General features: G+C 40.9%; 2 protein-coding genes across 2 annotated transcripts in view; both read left to right on the top strand.

The window, feature by feature from the left end:
• Positions 1 to 5,969, top strand: part of cbfb (core-binding factor subunit beta) — a gene marked incomplete at its 5' end in the record, with an annotated part of 30,673 nt that extends 24,704 nt beyond the window's left edge. Inside the window, one exon of the mRNA XM_079273215.1 lies at positions 3,588 to 5,969. Within this exon, the coding sequence (XP_079129341.1) occupies positions 3,588 to 3,659 (72 nt within the window). The 3' untranslated portion in view covers positions 3,660 to 5,969. The remainder of the gene's footprint in view (positions 1 to 3,587) is intronic.
• Positions 5,970 to 9,092: 3,123 nt separating this feature from the next.
• phaf1 (phagosome assembly factor 1) overlaps positions 9,093 to 20,841 on the top strand; it is a 12,143-nt gene continuing 394 nt past the window's right edge. Inside the window, exons 1-16 of the mRNA XM_079268424.1 lie at positions 9,093 to 10,282; positions 10,477 to 10,559; positions 11,313 to 11,396; positions 11,519 to 11,562; positions 12,411 to 12,490; positions 12,590 to 12,684; positions 13,813 to 13,877; positions 14,132 to 14,244; positions 14,789 to 14,922; positions 15,349 to 15,432; positions 16,224 to 16,306; positions 16,892 to 16,935; positions 17,058 to 17,107; positions 17,640 to 17,698; positions 17,910 to 17,982; positions 18,882 to 20,841. The exon at positions 18,882 to 20,841 is cut by the window's right edge and continues 394 nt beyond it. Of these exons, the coding sequence (XP_079124550.1) occupies positions 10,219 to 10,282; positions 10,477 to 10,559; positions 11,313 to 11,396; positions 11,519 to 11,562; positions 12,411 to 12,490; positions 12,590 to 12,684; positions 13,813 to 13,877; positions 14,132 to 14,244; positions 14,789 to 14,922; positions 15,349 to 15,432; positions 16,224 to 16,306; positions 16,892 to 16,935; positions 17,058 to 17,107; positions 17,640 to 17,698; positions 17,910 to 17,982; positions 18,882 to 18,977 (1,251 nt within the window). The 5' untranslated portion in view covers positions 9,093 to 10,218 and the 3' untranslated portion in view covers positions 18,978 to 20,841. The remainder of the gene's footprint in view (positions 10,283 to 10,476; positions 10,560 to 11,312; positions 11,397 to 11,518; positions 11,563 to 12,410; positions 12,491 to 12,589; positions 12,685 to 13,812; positions 13,878 to 14,131; positions 14,245 to 14,788; positions 14,923 to 15,348; positions 15,433 to 16,223; positions 16,307 to 16,891; positions 16,936 to 17,057; positions 17,108 to 17,639; positions 17,699 to 17,909; positions 17,983 to 18,881) is intronic.

Below are 20,841 nucleotides of genomic sequence, written 5' to 3'. Positions count from 1 at the left end.
TTCTTATTTATTTCTTCGTATTTTGTTATGTGCAATAATGACTTCTCTAGAGTGTGTGTAGGGTGCAGAGAAAGAATAGTGGGTGAAAAGTCTAATGTTGGACGAAGGGATCATTTAGATTGCGTTAATATTCTTCTGCTGTTGCAAAATTTGTTTCATAACACAACTGCATGAGTAAGGTTGTAGAGTTACGACTGTTAGAAACAGCAGTCGCTGTGGGATATTGCAGCTCCGAGCTGTTTCTCTGGGTGTGACTGACGGGCATTGCCGAATAGCTGCAGAGATTCAGCCTCTGCATTGCTGTGGTCTGAACTCCACCTCTCCCTCTGTCTCTCTTTGTCTCTAGTTAGCTGCTGATTTATTCATCCGTCTGTAGTTCTTCTGTCTGTCAGATAGAAAAACAAAGACAGAAGTCACGAAATGTGTGTTATTTTTGTAAAGACTAATCAAATGATTCCCCCCATATTTACTGTCTATATTTGTAAAACATATATTTTGATTTCGTCTGTTGTAAATCAATAATAGATGATCAGGCAGAAATGCAGAAGGAACAGTATGTGAATGAGGGCAGCAGAGAGAGAGAGAGAGATAGAGAGAGAGAGAGAGAGAGAGAGAGAGAGAGAGAGAGAGAGAGAGAGAGAGAGAGGGGCATGGGATAAAGGGGCTGGCATAGAGTTATACTGTAGTTTAGTCATACATTTTTCATGCTTGCATTGTACATGAATCATGACATTTTTGAAAAATACAATTTCAGTGTAAGTTGCATCTCTGGAGGGTAAGGTGGCATACAATGTACGATATTTAGACTGAACTCCATACAAATGGTTTTCACATTTTCAAGACACAATCTCAATCTGAGAAACATGTATAAGACATTACTACAACCATAAAACATCTCACTGAAAGTCAGAATAAGATTGATTTTTAAGTTGATCGGTGATGACTTGCTGTATGTTATGTTCAACAAAGATTAGACTTTAAAAAATGCTGTTGTGGAAAGTTGACTCTCAAACTCCGAATTTGTTTGGCTTGTGTACGTTGTATTACAGTAAAGCTCAGCAGAACAACAGGGAAGCCGTTTCGTTCACAAATTACGAAGCTGCTTCGCCTTCAATCCCTGAAGCCTCGTCATTTTGGCAGATGCAACATTTTTCATCCAAAATAAGTGAAATTCCAGTCAATCAAGGTCAGAAGGTACCTGACAGGATGATGGATGAGGAAGGGATTGATCTGGAAGAAGTGTGCCTTTGAACCACACACTATCTCTCTCTCTCTCACACACACACACACACACACACACACACTTACACACTTACACACACATGCGCACACACACTTCTCCAAGTGCTCAACAGAATGAGATTTGGTGGTGAATGATGAGCTGGCACTGAAAGCATTAATATATCATTAGTATTGATTGCCATCAGACCCCCTGCTTTGACTTACACACACGCACACACATTCAGATACTGTACAGTCACATGTGCACACTCTCGCAGATATAGCAAATCTCTACGTTTGTCACTTCACGCGCAAACACACACTCCTCTCCAGTATTGAGTTGTGGTTAAGCAGCCTATAGTGGCCCAGCAGGCTTCCATCTGTGTGTAGATCAATACAGAAAGCTCTCCTGCCCTTATGATTAGCAAAGGCCACTCCCTTCTACAAACACTACACGACAGCCACGATGCAGCAGCAACAGTGAGAACCGTGGATATTTAGTTTGTTCCTTCACCTCGTAAACTCAGAGCCCTCAGTGTTCATATTCACATGTCTGCAGGCTGGCTTTTGTAGAATTTGTCCATCATCTAAATGTATCTTAAATCACTCCAAACACTTAAAGTAGCATGTAACTGGTGTGGTAGAGTATAAACAGATAACCAAGTGTTTAGGAGGTTGATTTTTTTTGACTTTGACTTTGATTAATACACTCTAGTTTCCGCTGAGCTAATGCAGCTCATAATGAACAAACGTGAAGTGAAACACAAGTTGAATGTGCCTTTCTCACAGCAGACATTTTGACATTTCAAACACAGGTGTAACAAGTCACGTGATTAACTGTTGCAGGCCATTGCAATAACTGCTGGAGCGGACTGTTCATGTTATTTGTTCCACCTGTGCTTTTCCTGCTATCACAAGGCAAAATGATCTGCTGTCATATGAATCAGATTCATTTGGGAACGATGAAGAAAAGAAGAGTGCGTTGATGCTTTTTGTTTCTTTTCTTCTCTTCAACTTCCAAATTATGCCATGATAGCAAACGTTTGGGAGCCACTGCATCATACCATGTAAATCATTTTGCAAAATAATAAATAACAAAACTCAGTTTCCCACACATAGAGCTCACATCGGAATTTGGCAATTCTGCAAGATCCCAAATTCAATTCAATGTCAATTGAACAATTAAGAGTCCAGTTCATCGTGGCTCCACAAGTCCTAATTATATTTATCTGATAGCAGCAGTTTTCATAAAGCAACATAAAGCTTCCCAGAGGAGACTGGAGTCAGTCTGGCTGTTAGAAGTCAAAATGGTAGTATGACATACTGTGTATGTGTGTGTGTGTGTGTGTGTGTGTAAGTTGCTATTATGGTGAGTCATTGAGATGACACAAACTACATTCCAGTTGAACTAAGCGACCCCTTTACTATCTCTGTCTGCATTTCTGTCTGCTCTACGCTCTGCCTCACCTCTCCACACACTGTATCACCTCCCTCTCCGTTCTCGCCCCTCTCTATTCCCCTCAGCTATCACTGAAGTGTAAACATCTTACCACAAGTATTTTTTTTTTTTTTACATCAGGAGCCAGGTCATGCCACGGACTCACAAACACACGCAGTCATGAAATATATTTAAAAGTCTTGTCATACTCATGACTCCTAATGATGACCTAATGATCCACTTGGTGTGTGTGTGTGTGTGTGTTTATCTGTGTCTGCCAGTGTATCTGTCCGTCTGCCTGTCCGTCTGCCAGCCACCTTAACTAAAATATCAGTGAAGTGTATAAACAGCAGCGCTGAGCCTTGTCATCGCAGAGTTCTCTGGCCTCCTCTAGGGACAGTTTGTGGAACTACAACTTTTATTTGTTAATAGTTGTAGATTAATTTAGTACAGTTGTTACTGTACTAAATGAATCACATTTGGGTCCTTGTCGGTTACCTTTCATAACCTTGGAGCTAGCATTTAATTTTTACTCACCTGTATGATTCATGAGCAGTAAGTGAACAACAACAATTGGTTTATAATACAGTTGTGGTAAGAAGATATATGGCCATTTATACGTGTTTATTTTGTCAGCAATTTAACTGCTCCTATAAAGGATCCATAACTGGGGATCAAACAGTTGATACTTCATAACACAATAAAATATAGTTGTAATCATTTATGATTATGTGTCTGTAGATAGTAGAGTGTTACCATACGTCTTTATACCTGTTAATTGTACTTAATGTATTGTCTCTTTGTCTCTGATCCCTTTCTTGCTATCCTTCACATGTCCCTCTTCCTGTCTTCTCTCCTCATCACTCTCTCTCTCCTTTCCTCTCCTCTTCTCCCCTTTTTTCATCCTTCCATCCCTCTCTCTCCCCAGTCCAGACGACAACAGGACCCCAGCCCTGGCTCAAACATGGCCAACGCTGACGTGGAACACAAGATGCGCTGAGGAGGAAGTGGATGAGGAAGTAGTGAAAAGAGGAAGAAGAGAAAAACAGGGCTGGCTGTCCATTCACTTTCAATACAGTCAACTGAGAAAAAGTCAACGGAAACTGCAATTGTTGACCAATTGTTCACTATTATTTCCTAACAGGTTTGATATGATCGTTTTCAGTCGCCAAAGATTTTTGACGCATTTAAATGTAGAAGAAAATAAACTTCCTGAATTGATTGAATTGAAAGTGAATCAAGCTCTAAAATAGAGGGATTAACAGGAATACGGACACAAGAGACCTGGGCAAACAGTCGTTGAATACATACAATGCAGAGGAAGGAACATGAGCAGTAGAATTAGCATTATTTTGCAAATGTGACACATCCAGAGTTGAAGTTGTTTCTTGAGTCAAATGAGTGTTTCAGATATATAAAGCAGAGACCAAATCAGTCAAAGACTTCGATATTTTTTGTCCAGGTCTGAAATGAATTGATAGGGCTAGATTCAAATACCAAAAGAATATTTTCTATGGATACAAGATGTTGAAAGTAGAGGGAGAGGGGTTGTGAAGGGGTATTATATAAGACAGAAGGAGGGGGCAGAGAAAAGAGAGATTTGTTTGGCTCAGGGTAACGGCCGGGGCTTGTTGGTCAGGATTACCAGAGGGGCATGCGACAAAAGTGACGTGTTGACAGTTTGAGGGGCAGAAAAGGAAAAGCGTTGTGTCTGCATTGTTCAGTGCTGTGCAGCACTTCACATTTGTGGGCATGCCCTCGTTAACCCCAACTATACCGAGCACACTTCCTGAAACCTGCTGTTTTCGTAGACCAAAGTTCACCTGCTGGGAAAGGGAGGGGAGGGGGATGAGAACAGGGTAAACTGAATCATATTCATGTGGGCAGGTTGGAGGAGGGCATCCAGAGAGAATCATACCAGATTTTATGGTTAAGCAGTGTTTGCTGTACTCTAATATTCATGATGTGTTTGAAACATCACTATGGTGAGACTCCCGTGACTGTAGAATCACGGATTCTGTAGCAACAACATCGAATTGACAAAGAAAACTGCTACAAACTCTGCTATCTTTGCATCTGGAAGCAATCAGAAAATGATTGGGTGTTTTTGTGGGGTGGGCGGGTGTATGGGTCAATTCAAACATCCTTCGTCCTCTGAGGGGTGTGATACAATCAGACTGGTTCTCCACTTGGGTTTTCTTTATATGCATGAAGCCAAACAGGCCTACGTTCTCCATTGTTCCCTATCTGCAGCCTATTTACAAGAGAGCACTCACTTTAAAGCGCTTTGGGAAGGAATAACTGGGTGACCCAAGGCTATGTCATTGTGCAGCCAAATTTCGGCACGCTCTTGACGTGGACCCAAAACAGTAGCATGCTCGACAAAGGGCTTCTTTTTTGTTTTTATTTAACCGGGATATGTCAGCCAGGTGGACTTGTGATCTGGTATGAATGTCAGACAAAAATGAACCCCAACCGTGTGCATGAAATTGGTGATACTTAATTTCCTTTAGAGTTAAGTGTATTACTTTTTCAGTGCAACAGGGTCATCATACCATAAAATCGCTGTCCAATGTAAACCATGTATCTCCACATTTTGTGATTTGTTTTCAGAAAACTGAAGGATTTAAGTGTTCCTTTATGGGTTAAGAAACATTTCCTACTTAGCTCATGAAAAGTTAACTGTTTGGAGATACGTGGTTTATACTGTACAGAGATGATGTAACATCTGACTATAACATGCAATTAATCAAATCAGAAAATAAACAAGACACACCATACACATCAGTCGCAGGTGTCCCATATTACTTCTGTCACTTCTGTATAACACAATTGGATTGAAATCAACCGTACTCATCTTTTGGCCAGGTCATAGGTTGTACAGTCTATGGTACCAACCTAATGTAGTTAGAATCCATCTATTGATCGATCAATCACCCAGATGTTCTTCATCATTGAAGGACAGTTAAATCCTAAATACAGTTCCCTGTCCTGTTACAGCACTATGAAACGGTATGTTTTTTATCTTATCATTTTGTTTGTGTGAAAGTCATGATGTTTACTTTTTATATTACTTCTCACCTCTGTATATGTATTCATTTTTGTTCATCTTTCAGCTTTTTTATGGACTAGCAGTAGCAGCGGTAGGCTATTTTATGTAAAGCTGAGTTGAAAATTACAAAACGTCTCCAGAAATTTAGGACTTTTGAGGACTTTTGTTACTTTAGTTTTTCATTGTTTCACGTGTTCCACATATGAATGTTATTTTTATGGACTGTTTTTTGTTTTTTGAAGATTTTTGTCCGCATAAAATAAAAAAGTATCTTTCAGTATAAATAACTGCCTGTGGCTGTATTTTTGCAGGTAATGACAGTATAAGGCTGTAACTACACTATCAGTGAACAACTGCCTCAAATTTGAAGAATATTGGACAAAGTATGACCATTCTACAGTGTTTCTTCCATGAAGAGATCCAGGCGGAGCTCTAAAAGGACATTTGGAGACACAAATGGACACATGGTAACCAAATGATATTCTGACACACTAAATGTGTTTCTTCCTTTATATTTTGATATTATATTATTTTCCTTTTATTTTTAGCCTTTGCAAATTGCAAAAACTACGTATATATGGTAGAAGACATGGTGTGTGATTAGGGGACTTGCTGTGTTTAATGGCTACGACCGAGCGCACGATCGAGTGTGCGGGTAGCTCAATTACGTAAGGTTATACATTGGTTGACGGTTTAAAGAAGAGGAAGATAAGGTTTGTACTATAAGTACTAGCGTTTTCTGAAGCCACTAGCTCCATGGTAACATCCGCTAGCACGTTGTCGGGTCTGTAATGTGTCTTTTTCCGTCGACATGCTGCAAGATACGACTTGCAGCGGTTATGGCGACTTCGGACAGTGTGTGTTTGGTCTCCTTTTGTGAAAAATCCATCAGAAATGAAAGAAAATCGATGATTTCTTTGCAAAGATGAGGATTCTGGGCATGCTGGGATACCAAACACGGACATGTTTTGTGACGTGGTTTGCGCAAGCAAGCCATCGGAACGGAAGGGGAGGGGATCGCGGAGTTGAACAGGCAAAACCCTTGTCAAATAAATGAAATGATACAATGTGATGATCACAAAGACATTTATTTATCATGTGTATGTAAACCTGCATACACAACAAGAAGCCCAACAGACTTTCCCACGAGCGTTGGATGTTTCGTCGCTACGTGTCGCTTTATTTTTGAAGGCTCCAGTGCAATGTTTCCTCTAATTTTTCATGTGTCTGGGCATACACACAAGCTCCCTGAGCACACTGAGGACCACTGTGAGCAACATCAGATGTGCACGCTGTGGCCACACACCAGTATCACACCTGTTCAAAACCTTGGATCATAGCAAGTTACATGGCTTATTAAAATAATCAAATTACAGCAGCAATTTTCACTAGTTTACTTTTAATATAAGTGATTTGACAAACTTTAAAGGAAAAAGACAAACATCTTGTTGTTCATGAGATGTGTAGTATGTTTTATGTGAGAGTCTTGCTTGGCCATGGGAAGAGTCCTGCTTTGGCCTGTGTGAGGTCCTGTTGTGGCCTGTGTGAGGGTCCTGTTCTGGAAGAAATGATACATATACACCTTTCAGACATAACATTTTGTTCACATTAAAACATTCACATTTTGCACAATGACGTGTGCTGTAGCTTGTGATACAGTGTAAATTCCTGTAACTCTGTCTGTAAAATATGTAATTACTCCGTTTTGTATTATCATTTCTACTACCCATAAATTATCTAGTAGTAACATAATTTAATGATTAATATCCATAAGTAAAAAATCTTAATAAATGTCACTAGAATATGCACAAATCTGACTTAAATTTTACCTTATTTTTCACGTCTGTCCTTCTCACTTCTCCAATGGTTGTACACTTTGTCCAGGTTGATGGCTTCGTCTGCTTCTTGCTTTGACTTTATGTCGCTGCCCGTTCGTTTCGCCATGATAAGGGGGGATAAGGGGCATTTGCGTCTCGTAACTCCGCCGCACTGTTGTTAGCTAGCTAACCTGCACGGCGCGAATGGGCAGGGCAATAGTGTCAATGCTATGATTGGCTGCGTAGCGTAAGTGAACCGAATCGTATCATTGGCTGGACACCTGTCACTCACTGAGTTACGTTGCAAAATAGTACAGAAAACAAAATTATTATTATTATTATTATTATTATTGGTTTAATTGATTAGATAAGATTAGGACTAATATTATATATTAATTAATACGTTTATGTTGAATTTTATTTTATGCGCTGCATAGATTTTCTTGTGCGCTGAGATTGTGCGAGCAGTGCGCGATTGCTCAAGCGCGCAGCTTAGAGGGAACATTGCTCCAGTGCTTCGTTTGATAGCATTAGCTCACATTCCACACACTGAGCACTCGGCTCTGCCTCGTTGCCTCCGTTCACAAAGCCGTACTTAAGAAAGTCAGGGTTGTACTTGCGCACACATTTTGACTTGTTTTATTTTGGGGGTGGGGGGTATGGCACCACTGTCGTCTTCATTTTGTCTTTTTAAAAACGTATCCATAACTGTCGCTACAGACTAGCGGCTAGCTGAGTGTCTTCTTCTGCTTATTGCAGCTTGTTAAAACAACTGACTGACGCATGGGAAGCTATATTGTAACTGAGCGTCTCATGGATAACAGTGATATCTCTGGTGTCTTCAATTGATAACCTATGCGGTCCCGCGGCCCTCGCGGCCCACAGGTGCAAAACTGAAAGTTTTTTGCGGCCCCATGGTTAAGAATCACTGTACTATACTATATGTAGCAATTTTGAATAGTATATATATTTTAACAATAAATACATATTATTATATCAATGACACTGAATTGATCCTAAGGGGGAAATTCACAAGCTACCCTGTAAATTAATGTGTAGGACAATAATCTATACGCCAAAATTGAAATGGGCTCCAACACAGCTACAGTATTAAAGCGCTGAACACATGAATGCATCAATAATTATAGTACAATATTATATGTTGTTGTGAAATGGTCCATTCTGCATTATGAGTACTTTACTTGAAGCATATTTTGATGCTTCCATTTTTGTTTAAACATAAAGGAGCTCGGTAAATTACAAAATAAAGTTGAGTACAAACAATTTAGGTTAACTATAGTAAGCATGTCTTACTTGAAATAAAACAAAATATAAATGACATAATAAGGGGTTCTGTAGTTTAAACTTCATTAAAGATTTAAAGAGTTTTGTTCTCTCTTACTTTTCATCAGTTTCAGATATTTCATAAATTGAGCACATTTTGAAACGCTATCTGTGTCAGCTGACCACGACGTCATCACGTCTACCAAGAACGTGCGTCGAACACCGGAAGTTGAAGTATCAGCTGATCCTGCTGGCAGTTGTTGATGCCTGAAGTTGCTGTTGTTTGGACACTGTGTTGCTTTTATCTGCGCCTGACATTGAACACAAATTAAACCCGAGCTAAGGACACGGTGGACATTCACCGGCAGACGAGCTTACGAGTTACAACGAAAGCGTTTCACGGGCAGGAATTTGCGCACAAGCGGCAGAAGAGCTAGCTCCAAAGCCTGAACCTCCGCTGAAAGGAAGAAAGAAAGACAGCAGAGACAGTCCACGGCTCGGCGTGCTTTCTTTGTGAATGTCGTACCTGTCTGAACCGCGATATTCATTGTCTTTGTCTTGAATTCAGGATTATTTTCGGCACATACGTTATTTATATTTATACTTTATTACCATTACGCGCAGGGCAGCTAACGTTAGCCCGTAGCGCAAAGAAACAGTGTTGTTGTCGAGCTTTGGTGCTTTCGTAACCGCCCGGCATTGACAGAAGACGATAGCTAACAGTGACAATAATCGGGTTTTGACACGTTGTTTTTTGTGCCTGTGTTTTTTTGGGGTGTTCATCACTGGATCAGTTGCTCGGTTGGTCTGTTTGGAGACCTAGAACATAACTGTAACCGAACACGTTGTTCCATTGAAGCCTGATGGGGACGTGTGGCTGTTGAACACGTCAGACTAATCTGTTTGTTTACTCCTGACGTCGAATCGAGTGAATTAATTTTTGTTAAATCCATATCGATTATGTGATAAAGCCACACAAACGGGTACTAGCTTAATTGACAGCTGTCCTTGTAAGCTGAGGTTGGCTGGCAGGTTGCATCATTTGTTTGTCTGCAAGCTTTCAGACTTTTCTGGGTAACTTGTAAAACTGCTATTTAAAACGTATGTAAGTCTTAGGTGGCTCTGTGAATTTCATTTTGAATATTTAACACGTTTGTTTTTATTTATTATTTTTTTAATCTCATATGACGTGAGAAACTGGCCACCTTTTACTGTAACGCATAGTTTGAGGAGCTGTTTTATGCGCTCACATGGAAAAAATAAGTCAATAGAGTTATGAATTAAAATAGCCATCTGAAACGATTGAGACTGTTCTGGGATCAGGGACAGACAGGGGAAGAGAACGGGTCCCTCAGAGGGTCCCATTGTGTCTTGAGGTGACGTGAGCTGCCCCCCACTACTTGCCAATGCTGGACCTGGAGGTGGTGCCTGAGAGATCACTAGGAAATGAGCAATGGGAATTCGCCTTAGGTGAGTTTTACAACTGTTTCAAGTTCTATAGAGACGGATAAAGCGATTGAGACGATAAGCTATTCATTCATGTTAAATCAAAGCCATATTTTAAATGATTTTCCTTGCATGTTCATCTTAACTGTTGTTGACTGACGCTCAACAAGACAAACAGTTGCGTCTCTTTATTCCTGCGTGCATGTCTGTGTTTCCAGGGATGCCATTGGCCCAGGCCATCTCTATTCTGCAGAAACACTGCCGCATCATCAAAAATGTCCAGGTGCTATACAGTGAACAGGTGAGATGGCCAGAAGTCTGTCTTTATTATGGGCTCTTTCTGTCACACTCGCACAACAATGTGAATCAGCTTGTTTAAAAATCACAATCTAGAAGGTTTTTCTAGGCTTTCCTGTGTGGCCACAGCAATTCCAGTCATTTTACAACTCCAAATATTTCGATTTTTACAATATTTTTGGTAGTAATATCGTAGTGCCGTGCATTTAGGCTGATTAGCTACCAGAAATGACAAACTTATGTTTGATGTACTTCAGTTATAGTTTTGCCAATAGTGTGTCCAGCAGAGAACACTGAAATGTCTATTTTTAAGACGGTGTCATGTTCACAATTCTTAAAAAAACAATTGGATTCAGGCTGATGTACTGTTGTCAAATTGTTTATTTAAAAAATCCCCAACAACAAGCATCTGCCTCAAATCCAATATCTGCGAGGCGATATGAAATGATTTCCCAGGTTGAACAGCGATAACAAAAGTTTGTTTGGGAGGTTGTTATTACAGCACCATGCGTCTTAGATTCAATATTTATTCAAGAACTGGAAGTAGTTCATGTTAACATGTACAACACCAAATATGAAATGCATACGTACTCTCACATGAAATAGTCTCTAAAAAATAAATCTTGGTGTGTGCCTTGTTTCTCTTGAGTTAAGTTGGAAAACAGCTGATGTTGATTGATTTTGATTGTTTGCCTATCAGCATATCTCTTCTTGGGGGCCTCTCAGTTATTAATTCGTTTCTCTATCTCCCCTCCAGACACCACTCAGCCATGACCTCATACTGAACTTGACTCAGGATGGGATTAAACTGCTGTTTGATGCCACAAATCAGAGACTCAAGGTGAACACTGTTGATTTAGCAGCAGCAGCATCTGACACATACATTGGATTCTGATCGTGTTCTTGACATTTAATTGACTATTTGTTTTGTACCCTCAACTTTTTCATCTTTGTGAGGGACAGGTGATCGAAGTGTATGACCTGAGCAAAGTCAAGTTGAAATACTGGTGAGTAGATATGATAATGCCAAAATCAAGTTGAAGGCAATTAGAAACTTGTTTAATATTAGGGGTGTAACGGTACGCATATTCGTATTGAACCGTTCGGTACGAGGCTCACGGTTCGGTACGCATGACGAACCGAATACATTTGAATAAAAAAAAATTTAAAAAACATTTTTTAATTTTGTTTTTTTTAAAACCTTTATTTAACCAGGTAGTCCCATTGAGATTAAACATCTCTTTTGCAAGATGTAAGTAACAATACAAGATGTAAGCAAGATGTAAGTAACAATACAAGATGTAAGTAACAATACTACATAACATTAAGGAGCAGTTTTAGTTTTTTATGCGTATGTGTTGCTAAGAAGACACCATAGAAGATAAGTCACTCAGGTATAGTTCCATGATTGTTCAAAGTCAAAGAATGACTTCATGATGTTAGTTGTAATGAATAAATATATTTAAAAATCAAGTACATTTCTCTGGCATTTATAGTTTTCTACTGTACCGAAACGAACCGTGAATTTTGTGAACCGTTACACCCCTAAAATATATATATATATAAATATATAAATAAATAAAATTAATGGTTTACAGTGTCCATTTTATGTTGCCACAGAGACAGTTCTCAACTACAAATCGCAGCTCCTCTCAGATATGCAGCTACTTAGTGAACGATGTCACAGTAATAGATTCGGCCTGCGTTAATGTGTTTCGTAAACTCTGGGCGTGTGTGTGAGTGATTGTCTTTCAGTGCACAATTCTCTGGCAATATCTCCTCAGCTAATGCAGCACATCCTGTATGAATGTTAATAGGTGTAACGCTGGCTGTGTGTGTGTGTGTTGTGTTTCAGTGGCGTCCATTTCAACTCTCAGGCCATTGCCCCCACAATAGAGCAGATAGACCAGTCGTTTGGAGCTACGCACCCTGGAGGTACTTCACACGGCATAAACACATTAACGATGTCTCACAAATGAGCCCACATCTTGATCTTGTTGATCTCTCTCATTAAATCTTTTCGTCTGCGTCCAGTTTACAATGCTGCAGAGCAGTTATTCCATCTCAACTTCCGAGGGCTGTCCTTCTCCTTCCAACTGGACTCGTGGAACGAAGCTCCAAAATACGAGGTGAGAATCAACTTGCTTGTCGGCCGGTGATATGGGAGAGCTGGGAGGTCGTTTCCTCACATCCCGGGGGAGATGAGGCAGCCTTGTGGTTCAAGTGATTCCCCGTTATATGGGAACGTGTGAGGTCATGCTTTATGTTTGCCTTCAGCATGTCCTTTAATCACTGTCAGCCCGATGTCGTGATGATTAACAATGTGGGACTGAATGAAGAAACCACGTGCTTGCTGATAATGTGACTCTCTGCTTGTGAATCTTAAGCACAGAGATTTTTTTCTTTGATGTCAGTTTTACCGAAACGCTTAGAAATGTGATCCTCATCACACCTGCGGATAAAGGGAACTTTTGGGGCAGATTCTGAAACAACGCTGACGCCCAGCAGCTTCAAATTCAGATTCTCAAGACAGCACGTTGTCATATTTGAACACATAATCTGCGAGCTGCATGTGTATACACACATAAAGCACATAAAGGTTTTTGCCTTTGTGGATTTGATTTTGGATCGAGGTTTGTTTAACTAGCCAGATGTTTTACTGTTTCTACTGTGCAGCTGTCGATGTCTTGGGTGATGCATGTCATGAACCAGCTGCTCTGCCGTCTGCTCCATTCTGCAGCTTGCTACTGTGAAAGCACGAGTCACATATTGATGTTTTTACTTCTCCCTAAAATGACTTTGTGTCCCATCGACATGGTTTTTGCAGCTTATCACATCATTTTGGTTTCGCCGTTCTGCTGCTCCAACATATCTGTGATATCTTAGTGATGCATACAACTTGGAAATGCACAATAATCAGCAGCACAGAAGTTAAGTTTGCATTCATCCATTTTGATTCGATACTGGACCCTTCTCAGATTAAAAGTTGCTTCCCGACAGAGATCCAAATTGGATTAAAATGCATTGTGACTAATCAGTGAGTTTTTGTACCTCTTGAACACGGGTATTTATTGAAGTCAGTCATAGTGTTATGACTGAATGATCACTTCTCTCTGTACCTAAAAAAATATATATTTCTGGAAAACATCTATTGTTGTTAATGTGCACACACCAACACAGTGTGTAGCAGCCCCATACTACTCCCAGTTGTTTTGCCTTGGCAGCCTAACTTTGCCATGGGTTTGGCCTCCCTGCAGATTCCACACGGGGCCATGGTCAAGAGGATGCACATCTACACCGGCAACAACCTGCAAGAAACAAGGTAACATGCAGGCACATGCAGATGCACAAACGAGACATCACTTATGGAGGACATACCGCTACCAAAGGGTGTATTATTCTAAAAATAGACACCACTGAAGACGTTTAAGCTCCATCTAAATCTGCATCAAACTACTCCCAGCGAATATCCAGCAAACATTTTCCAATGTAGCCAAAGAGAACAACACCAAGTGGTAAGACTTTGTGGAGTTTCCAAAATGTAACACGTGACAAACCTGAACTGTCTGTCGTCAGGGCTCCCGTGATGCCGGTGGCGTGTTTCCTTGGTAACATCTTTGCAGAGAGCGTTGATGTCCTGAGAGATGGTGCCGGGCCTCTGGGGCTCAAATTCCGCCTTCTCACTGCAGGTAACAAATATCTCCGTGCCTGTGTAGGCCTGGAGGACTGCAAACTATAAGATCCATGATTCTATTCAAGGTGTGTCCAAAGTGTTTTCCTCACACGTCCTCAAATCTACTCTTTTGATTCACAGGATGTTTTCCTTCTGTGGCCCCCAGACTTTCTACAGTCTGGAACACTGATGCAAAGTTGGAGCTAAACAGCAACCCAAAATGTTTTTAGATTGGCAATAAACACAATTTGGAATTTCTTTGTTCAAATATAAGCCATATTGATCACAATACATTTGGCTGCCTCCACTAATCGTATTACTATTTAATGTTTAAGATGATGTAACACTAACATGGACAATCACATGTTTAGCTGCACGTACCAATAGACCGTGTATTTAATCTAGCTGTGTGGTAAACTTAAAAAAGGATTTGGTCCAACAGTCAACTCTCAGGGAGACAGTCGATGTCACTGACATGTTATTTGACTTTTTTAGTTTTTGTGTCATTTATCTGCAGATTCAATAGTTTCCTTTCCTGTTGTATTGTAATGTGACTGCAGGCTGCGGTCCAGGTGTGATGGCTGATGCTAAAGTGCGATCCCTAGAAAGGAGCATCTACTTTGGAGATTCCTGTCAAGATGTACTGGGTGCTCTGGGCTCGCCACATAAAGTCTTCTACAAGTCTGAGGACAAGGTAGAAGAACTGTTTCTAGTCATATTCTATGTGTTGTTGTTTGAACGACTGGTGTTATCTTCACTATGCCCTGAAAATAATCTGAAATGAATCAATCATTAAGAGGAAATCTATTGATAACAGAGGGGGCCTCTGTGGCCTTAAATGTCTGAGTGTCTGTATTTTGGCTTCACAGTTTATTAAAAACATATTATAGAAGCTGATTTGAATGAATAAAAACAAAAAGCCTGACACATTTGCCAAAATGTTTGCCATATGCATTAACACAGCCCAAATATCCCCATAAGTAAGAAATACTTATATTATACAGTGGATTAGTTAACTGTGTAGTCAACTGCGACAAACCGTTTCTTGGTATCTGCATTAATAGTGAAGACGTATATTCTATTGATCCTCTACGTCTTCATATGTTCTTGTTTATTTTAGATGAAGATCCACTCTCCGTCACCTCACAAGCAGGTTCCTTCTAAATGTAACGACTACTTCTTCAACTACTTCTCCCTCGGAGTGGTGCGTAAACTCGGCCTCGGCTTGTTCGTGTGCATACATTTTGTATAATTCCAGTGATGGTGTTTTTAATCTAGTTGTAGTCGTACTGTGATTTTCATGAGACACTTTATTCACTTTAAGTTGAATTAAGTCATAGTTTGTTTTGAAGACACATACCATAAATATTTGATGTACTTTTTAGAATAACAGCTGCGATGTTGGGCACTCAGCTTGTTCAAGGTGATGTACTTTTTGGGGATAAATGACAGCGAACAAGGCTGTGGTGAAGCATAGTGTGTTACTGCTGGTGATGGTGAGGAGCCCAAGAGCCAGCTTATGTAAGCAATGTAATGCTGCAAACATATTTTAGCCACCTAAAACAAATCTGTATCAGTGTACGCTACATTGAGAATATTCTCTCCCCTTTACCTTGCAATCAGACAGCCCTTTCTGACGGGACACTGAAGGCATTATATCCATCTATAATCTCCTGAAAGCTACCAATAAGTGTACTTCAGTCAAAGTTCCTTGACATATTTATTGCAGGACTGTTGAGCTGCATTACATTCATCTTCTGGTTAGTGTGGAGTCTGTTTCGGTCATATTGCACTGAAATATCCTGTCGGTTGGTGTTCGGATCCTCTGAACGAGACGCTGAAGCCTCTTCTCTAATACTGGCTGGTAATAATGAATGCATGTTGGGATGTCTCTACTCGCCCCGCTGTTTGCAGTAGACAGGACTGTAATGAGCTGCTCTTGACAAACATTTAACGCCAAAGCAATCTTAAAGTTTGTGTTTCCTTCATTTTCAGGATATCCTGTTTGACTCCGCAACTCACCTGGTGAAGAAGTTTGTCCTCCATACCAACTTCCCCGGCCATTACAACTTCAATATGTAAATACCAGATCCCTTCCATCCTCAGTTGGCAATACTGCATGGGGTTGCACAATTCTGTCTTTGGCTGTGTTTACCTTGTTATGTGCAGAAAGAAACAAACCTTTTACCAGATCATGAACGGACGTAATCCATCAATTTGCCATATAATACATACAATGTGGTGACTGACGGAAGGTACTTTGACTGTGGACTGTGTGCAAAATTTAACGTGAACAACTCATTTGTAAAATAAATGTTTTACAATAAAGAATGAATGGAAATCGAAAAATTATAACTCCTCAATCCCGCTACATCCTACACGGTAACAGCTAGCTAGTAAAGATAGGCAGACGGTGTGAACAGAATATAAACTGTGAACTCTACGTTCGGCCACCTGTTTATTGGGATGGTGCCAAATTATCTATGCATGTGTTTGGAAATCAACCGAACCTTTGCAACCCTAATACTGCACCATCTATATGTAATTATCTGCATCCAGAACTGATATTAAGTTATTCGGTGAGCCCATACTTCTCTACTTGTACTGCAGCATTTCTGTTCAATCTTCTATGGTTTTAAATATGTTTTTTTCTGTCATCACAGATATCATCGATGTGACTTTAAGATTCCACTCGTCATTAAGAAAGGTGAGACACTTATCGGGTCATACATCTCTCAAAGATTGAACCGCGTGTGTCTCAGTGGGAACGGCATGATGTTCATCCTCTCATCTAACTCCAGTTACTCTGTTTGTGTCGCTGCGCTCTAGAAGGAGCCGATTCTCAGACGGAGGACTGCATGTTAACAACCTACAGCAAGGTCAGTTCTACACACAATTTATTTGCCAGAGGTTAGTGCGTCGTTGTAAATTCACACGGTGGCGCTATGGTCGGGCTGTAACGACCTGACCTGGTGTCTGTGTCGTTGAGTTCAGCTTTGTAATTGGGACTGTACCACCATTTGTTTTTCTCTGGCATCTCTAAAACCGGCTCTCCGTGTCATGAGGAAACCTTTTGTTTCATATCCATCAAAGCTGGACATCATGACGTCTGTTTTATACGGTGGCTGCAGTTATCTTCTGATGTCATATAATACAAGTCTTGTGATTTCCACTAAAAACATCCTATGCCCAAAATTAGCTTGAAGAAAAGTCTTCTGGAGATGATCACTAGTTTTAGTGAAAAGATGATTCAGCGTTTGACAACCAGAGTCTTGTTGTTCCCTTAATAAACCGTTTTTAAACAGGTCTTGGGACCTTGTGATACCAGGCAGTAGATAAACAAGCCTTTCTGTCTACTGCCACAGAAGTTGTCTCTTGAGTTGTCTGTTAACTTTCCTGTTCCTCCGTCAGTGGGATCAGATTCAGGAACTGCTCGGTCACCCGATGGAAAAACCTGTCGTGCTCCACAGGTACAAACACATGCTCTCGCATCGACACAGACAGAATGGATCATATTTATATTTATATATATATATATATATATTATTTTGATTGTGTCCCACATACACTTAATGATAATTAGTCAGCATATGTGAACAATTCTAACATTCACGCTGCAACATGTTTTTTGGACATGATCCAAATGAGTGTCTGCTCTGATCCGATGTTTGTGTTCGACAGGTCCTCATCAGCCAACAACACCAACCCCTTCGGCTCTACCTTCTGCTTTGGACTGCAGAGGATGATCTTTGAGGTCAGAACACGTATCACTGTGGCATTAGCAAGCATTCAAGTGTGTACAATACGTGTGACACCATAGTTGGTGTGGCGATCCTTAAGAGACTCAGTCCTGATTGATTTGGCGTCACCTTATTTACTGGACATGTGGTTTAATACTACCGGTTTACACAATACTGGGGACAGCAAAACAAATTATTGTTGTTTTTAATAAAGAAGTCAGGTAATCATTTTTCTGTCCCTCAGTGAGCAGCCATCATCTGATTATAAGCTGCATATGGCACAGTCTGAGGAAGTGGACGTACTTTGTAACCTCGCTGAGGAGTTGAAGGTGTGCAGCCTGCTGCTCTTCATCTGACGGCTCACTTTGGCTGCTTGTTCTTGTTCCGTTACTCCTGCAATATTTCAAACTGATCCGCGGTCAAAAACTGCCTGAAATGATTAGCAGTAACTCAATATGGCATTTTGTCCAGGAACGTTGCCACAGACGCCCAATTCATTATCCTGCAAATCTCTAAACAGTACAATAATGTAGAAGTGGGCCACAGGCTCAATCACCATTGTATTACCTCATCTGTATAGCCATTCACTTACAGTTATGGCAGTGATTTCTTTTTTTCATTGCAAGCTTGTCAAAAGTGTACATGCATGAAAAAAAATTCTGAAGCTGACATTTGACATTTTTAGCAAAGGTATTACAACAATAGTGTAAACTCACAGGTCAGAGGTGGACCAGAATGTGACTTCAGTATTTTGCCCGCAATCCTAATTTCTATATAGTTTTACCTGAGGCGATTTTCATTCAGTTTGCTTGAAACTGTATTTTTGAAACAAAGCCTTTGACCCGACTACTTCAACCTTTTGATTGTAATCCAGTCCATTGTAACCCATACCTTCTGTCTCCCTCTTCCTCAGGTGATGCAGAATAACCACATAGCATCAGTGACCCTGTACGGTGCTCATCGAACCGCAAGTCAAGCCCGACCTGAGTCCAGTAGTAGTTCCCACTGAACAAGTAACCAGAACCACATCCCATTCTGGCCTGTCCTGAATCTAGTACCTTCTGCTGACTGAACCTCTAACCCAGAGCCAGATTCATAACCAAGCAGACCAAACCCAGAGCAACAAAGTAATCCATACCAAACTCAGATGCTACTCATTGAACAGACTCACAACCAGAATCCAGAATAACCAAGTCACACCTGGTGGGTCCTAAGACTTACTCTCCCAATCAGACACACCTGGTCGGCCCAGTCAACCCAGCCCAGCCTATCCCAGGAACCAGGATCTAGTGACATGGTCGCAGTGCTGGACCACTGATTCTTTGCAATGAAACTATCGAAGTGATGTCTTGGTTGTGTGGGAATATCACGGTGGTGCTGAAGAAATTCTATGCTCAAGTAGAGCTCAGCTGTTTCCTGTTTCCATCCAGTGACTCGATTGGCCCAGGACCACAGAAGAGCAGTTTGTCCAGACTGTAGTGTGGATGGCATGGTTCCACCAGTAAGATGTAATGGCAGCCTGTATTGGACAATAACCTCCATCACATTGTGGTGAGAAGATCAGCATTTAATTATCATCTGCAACAAATCTCTATGTAAACTGCTGTGGCCAAAGTCTTGAAAGAAACTCTTGCTTGACCCACTGAATAAACACCAACCAACCACACTGCCAGCACGACCAGTACCGCCTGTCTTCCTGCCACAACTTTAGAACCAGGCCCCGACTGGCTCAATCAGACCCGGACACATTCAAACTACAAGCACCAACCAAGAGCCACCAGAGCCAAACGCATTGGAAGCTGCAGAAGACTTTTAACCAGAAAAACATGAAAGTCCAGGTTTTGACTGACAAGAAAAGAACCAAACACGCTCGGGGTTTGGAGAGACATGTGGCACAGAACACAAGATCCACAAGGGCCGGCGGACCAGATGTGAAGCCTCCCGAGGCAGAACGGTCCGAACATTGTCAACATTATTGCCTCCCTCTTAAACCGTCCTACTCACTAGTCCGCCGACTTTCTTCAGTGGTGCCCTTCAAACACACAGAGACACACTCAAGCACACAGCAGTAAACACTATTAACCCACCACAGCTGTTGTTATTAGGAGCTCTAGATATTGACGTGTCTGTCTCCTTACTTACACACACACACACACACACGCACACACAGATAAATCAGCATCTGCATGTGCTGCTGCTGTTTTTCAAATTGACATTTCAACTTTAATTCAAACACACACACACACAGATATTTAGTCCCTTCGCCACTATACCAACATGTATTTCTAATGTGTGAAAGCTAAGTGCAAAACTAACATGGAGACATGCAGGCATGACACAAGGATTTGCATGAACTTGGCAGATGCTTTTGAATGAGAGGATACTTATTATAAGCACAAACTGGCAACCTGTTATTTTCGTTTATCTGATCCTGCATGTTGTGAGGGACAAAGACTTGTTTTGTTTTTCTCTGCCCTACTTCGTTCATTCACACCACGTTCATTTTCATTGTGTTCTCTTTTCACATTTGCACTAATGCACACACCTTGTTACGCGATCGGTTCATTGTGCCCTATCCTCAGAGAGATGGATTTGTGGAGACATTCGGAGAGCTAGTGGTGTTTTTACCCGTACATTTATTCAGAAGACCGGTCCTCCTATGGTGCATGGTGTATGCAGCCATATCATCTGTGTCGCTCTCGTCTCTCTTTTTCCTTATCTCTGCATCTGATCGATGCACAAAAAAATCCATCCCTCAGCAATGTCTGCATCTATTGTTGAATTGCCAAATGCTTCAGCCAAAGACGATTCAGGATGATTTCATTTGATCAGCGGACGTTATCACTGTAGTCTCTTTTGTCTACACCTGTCCT

Source organism: Melanostigma gelatinosum (genome assembly GCF_949748355.1).
Source record: "Melanostigma gelatinosum genome assembly, chromosome: 1".
Lineage (NCBI taxonomy): Eukaryota > Metazoa > Chordata > Actinopteri > Perciformes > Zoarcidae > Melanostigma > Melanostigma gelatinosum.
Note: the sequence above shows the minus strand (reverse complement) of the source record. Positions and strands in the feature narration are given on the sequence as shown.